General features: G+C 45.5%; 1 protein-coding gene across 9 annotated transcripts in view; it reads left to right on the top strand.

Moving 5' to 3' along the window:
* ryr2a (ryanodine receptor 2a (cardiac)) overlaps nt 1–5,000 on the top strand; it is a 188,237-nt gene that overhangs the window by 116,098 nt on the left and 67,139 nt on the right. For all 9 annotated transcript variants that reach the window (XM_077000565.1, XM_077000568.1, XM_077000567.1 and 6 more), the window contains 4 exons: nt 895–1,069; nt 1,992–2,200; nt 3,615–3,958; nt 4,109–4,226. In XM_077000565.1, coding sequence (XP_076856680.1) covers nt 895–1,069; nt 1,992–2,200; nt 3,615–3,958; nt 4,109–4,226 — 846 coding nt within the window. The remainder of the gene's footprint in view (nt 1–894; nt 1,070–1,991; nt 2,201–3,614; nt 3,959–4,108; nt 4,227–5,000) is intronic.

Consider the following 5,000-nt stretch of genomic DNA (forward strand, 5'->3'; position numbering starts at 1 on the left):
TGGGTGTGTGTGTGTGTGGGTGGGTGTGTGTGTGTGTGTGTGTGTGTGTGTGTGCGTGCGTGTGTGTGTGTGTGTGTGTGTGTGCGCGCGTGAGGGTGTAAATCCTTCATTTGATACTGCTGTGTGTGAACTGTGTGTGTGTGTGGGTGTGAGGGTGTGAGGGTGTAAATCCTTCATTTGATACTGCTGTGTGTGAACGTTGTGTGTGTGTGTGTGTGTGTGTGTGTGTGTGTGTGTGTGTGTGTGTGTGCGTGCGTGTGTGTGTGTGTGCATGTGAGGGTGTAAATCCTTCATTTTATACTGCTGTGTGTGAACGTTGTGTGTGTGTGTGTGTGTGTGTGTGTGTGTGTGTGTGTGTGTGTGTGTGTGTGTGTGTGTGTGTGTGTGTGTAAATCCTTTTCCTGGCCTCGACTGCTTCTCCAGAGGGAGTCAGACCCTCATGTCCAGGTGTAGAGTGGGAGTCCCCATATGAGAGGGAGAAATAACAGGAGTGGGTTTGCTGAAAAGGGAACTAGAGCCAATATAACAGCACAGATGAGAGTCCTCCTCATCTTCCTCATCCTCCCCATCACCACCACCATCATCTGATCACACACATTGAGAGCTCTACAGATGGAGAGGCAGGTGTGTGCCTGTTCACAAGATGAGGAAGGATATTGTTCATACTGCAGTGTCTTGCCTACGGTTCCTCCAGTGACCTCACTCCTGCCCAGATCATTTGATGTCATTCTGGACTTTTGTTCTGTTAGTTTAGTGTGAGTTCAGTAAGTGTACCTGCTTATGTTCGTGTGTCTGTATGTGTATATGCATCTTTGACATACTTCTTGTGTGTGTGTGTGTGTGTGTGTGTGTGTGTGTGTGTGTGTGTGTGTGTGTGTGTGTGTGTGTCTCCAGGCCCAGCGCTGGCACCAGGGGAATGAGCACTTTGGGCGGTCGTGGCAGGCGGGAGACGTGGTGGGCTGCATGGTTGACCTGAACGAACACACCATGATGTTCACTCTTAATGGAGAAGTACTGCTGGACGACTCGGGCTCCGAACTCGCCTTCAAAGACATCGAGGTCTGTGACGGTCAGTACAGCTGCTATGCACAATGAAATCTAGCTTCGACTCCCCTGGATACAGCAGGAATTAATAAAGCAGGTGATTGTGTTTGCCACTGGAATTTAAAAATGACGTGGTCTTTAGACTGACTGCCACATGTAGACCTCTATGGATCCCAATTATTTATAATTTGTTCCCATTTATTATTTATTTTCTATAATTTTAGATTTATAACTCATGTTTTCTGTGGTGATCTAGTTCTGTGGTAATCTACTTTTGTGGTCATCTACTACTGTTGTGTTTCATTTTGGTGGCTGAGCAACAAAGACATCAGAATCTATGTATTATTGTTTTTTTATATTTATAATAGTGCTGTCAGTTCCAGGTGCCACGATTAAAAGTCCTCACCAGGATTTTGCTCAAGCTTGCTAGATTTTCTAATTAGCAATCCAGGTAAAATTAATGGAATCAATGCAATCCAGGAAGCCTGAGCAAAATCCTGGTGAGGACTTTTAATCGCGGCACCTGGAATTGACATTTCTTAGAACAACTAAGCAGCCTAACCAACTAAGAGATTTTTGTGGTCACTGTTATGTCTCTATTATCTACAACTGTGGTCCAACTCATCCTCTAAGACATGCATTAAAGTCGCCACAGGCTGCTTTGAACAACAGGACTTAGGCACCACCTTGTGGTCACTGGTGGCACAGCACATCCTGCAGTCAAAGCTGTTAATGCCCTGTAATGTTAGACTGTACTGTACTGTTGGGTCTTAACATGTGAAATCACCTGTTGTTGGGCAGCTTTCAATTATTGTGTATACATGTTGTTTGTATGTGTAAAATACGTTCATGATTATTAACTGAAATATAAAAAATGTTTGTATGTTTGTAAAAAAAAAAAATGTTTTCCTTGTAATCATGGTGTCCCCATGTGGTGTCTGGAGCAGGCTTCATCCCCGTGTGCAGTATGGGAGTGGGTCAGGTGGGCCGTATGGACCTGGGCAAGGACGTGAGCACCTTGAAGTTCTTCACCATCTGCGGCCTGCAGGAGGGCTATGAGCCATTCGCCGTCAACATGAACCGCAACGTCACCATGTGGCTCAGCCAGAGACTACCACGCTTCATCCCTGTACCTGCTGGACACGAGCACATCGAGGTGTGTGTGCATACACACACACACACACACACACACACACACACATACATGCATGCACACACACACAAACACACACACACACACACACTTACACATACATGCATGCACGCACACACACACACACACACACACACACACACACACACACACACACACATACATGCATGCACACATACATGCATGCACACACACACACACACACACATTTACACATACATGCATGCACACACACACACACACACACATTTACACATACATGCATGCACACACACACACACACACATTTACACATACATGCATGCATACACACACACACACAAACACACACACACATTTACACATACATGCATGCATGCACACACACAGACACACACACACACATTTACACATGCATGCATGCATACACACAAACACACACACACACACACACACACATTTACACATACATGCATGCATACACACACACACACACACAAACACACACACACACATTTACACATACATGCATGCACGCACACACAAACACACACACACACACACACACACGCACGCACACACACACACACAAACACACACACAAACACACACACACACATTTACACATACATGCATGCACGCACACACACACACACACACACACACGCACACGCACATTTACACATACAGTGGGTGTGGAAAGTAATCAGACCCCTTTACATTTTTCACTCTTTTCTTCATTTTTGCAGCCATTTGCTAAAATAAAAAAAGTTCATTTTATTTCTCATGTACACTCACATGTACACATATACACACACACACACGCCCACATATGCACACATGCCACACATTTATAAACACAGGCATACACACACACACACATTTACACATACATGCACACACAAACACACACACACACACACACACACACACACACACTCTGTAACCCTGAAGGCACAGAAGGAGACGCATCCATAAGCTGAAACAGATTTTAATGGGAGGGCTGGGCAGAGGCAGGTCAGAGTCCAGACACAGTCAAATAATCCAGATAACAGAGACAGGCAAGAGGGCTGGACCAGGGGAGACCAGGGGACAAGTCAGATCCAGATGAACGTAGGGAAAACCGCTCAGTATGCGGTCACTGAGAGTTCGGCAGTACTTCGCAGTGAGAAGGTGACCTGCTGGGACTTAAGTGGGGTTCTATAATGAGAAACAGGTGTTGAATTAGTTCTCTGGAGAGGAGGACCTCTGGTGGCTCGATGTGGGATCACTGGTAGACGTCACACATACACATTTACACATACACACGCTTGCATACACACACATGCACACACACTAGGACACACACAAACACACAATAATAATTAATAATACTTATCTCCATTTACCATGACTCTCCATGACTCAGTGTGTGTGTGTTTGTCTTTGTCTTTGAAAGGTCACAAGAATTGACGGCTCGGTGGAGAGCTCTCCATGCCTGAAGGTCATGCAGAGGTCTTTTGGGTCACAGAATAGCAACACGGACATCGTGTTCTATCGGCTGAGCATGCCCATTGAGTGTGCAGAGAGCTTCGGCAAACCGGCGGGCGGAACGCTGCCCGCTAATGGTGGTGTCTTCTCCCCAAAGAAAGACCTGGAAGATTTTGAGACGGTGTCGGACTTTGAGGTGTTGATGAAGACTGCGCATGGACACATGGGTCCAAACGGGCCGGAGAGAGAAAAGGATGAGTTTAACAACCATAAGGACTACAACCAGGAGAAACCCTCGAAACTCAAGCAGAGGTGTGTTGGTCAGGCCATCACTCTGATTCCCTGCACTGTATGGAGTTAATTACAAACACAGTTAATTATTCTCGAGTCGAGTAATTGAGTATTAACTCTGTGTGTGTGTGTGTGTGTGTGTGTGTGTGTGTGTGTGTGTGTGTGGGACAGATTCATGCTGAAGAGGTCTAAACCTGAGTTTAGTACAAGTAACTCCTCTGCTCGCCTGTCAGAGGAGGTTCTGGCTGATGAGAGGGATGATTATGAGTGCCTAATGCACACGTCCACGGTACGGCCACTTACATCAGCTGAAAAACACAACCTACAGTCTGATGAACACACCCTACAGTCTGATGAACACACCCTACAATCTGATAAACACACCCTACAGTCTGATGAACACACCATACAATCTGATAAACACACCCTACAGTCTGATGAACACACCCTACAGTCTGATGAACACACCCTACAGTCTGATGAACACGCCCTACAGTCTGATGAACACGCCCTACAGTCTGATAAACACGCCCTACAGTCTGATGAACATGCCCTACAGTCTGATGAACACGCCCTACAGTCTGATGAACACGCCCTACAGTCTGATGAACACACCCTACAGTCTGATAAACACACCCTACAGCCTGATAAACACTCACTACAGCTAACAGTCCACTAACTACAGCTAACAGCCCACTCACCACAGCTAATAGCCTGTTAACTACAGCTAACAGCCCACTAACTACAGCTTATTGGTGCAACTTACAACCCACATTCACTCTAGCTCTCTGCAGTCATGGGACTTGATTCTGATCCTCAAACCCAAATCTAATCCTGTATTTTGTAATCACTTTTAGTTAACTGAACAGTCAGTAGTGGTAACCCCTTAGTTAACATACCTGTTAGGTAAAGGAAGAGTATAAAAACACTGACACCCAAACACTGAGGGCTGCAAGTTTAATATCCCTGCATTAATGTCAGTATATGACATTGAGGTTACATTATAACTGAACTGTGGGATCATTGACTGGTTTTGAAATATGTCTGGTTATGTGTTTGTATA

The sequence above is a fragment of the Brachyhypopomus gauderio genome, chromosome 3, assembly GCF_052324685.1.
Source record: "Brachyhypopomus gauderio isolate BG-103 chromosome 3, BGAUD_0.2, whole genome shotgun sequence".
NCBI lineage: Eukaryota > Metazoa > Chordata > Actinopteri > Gymnotiformes > Hypopomidae > Brachyhypopomus > Brachyhypopomus gauderio.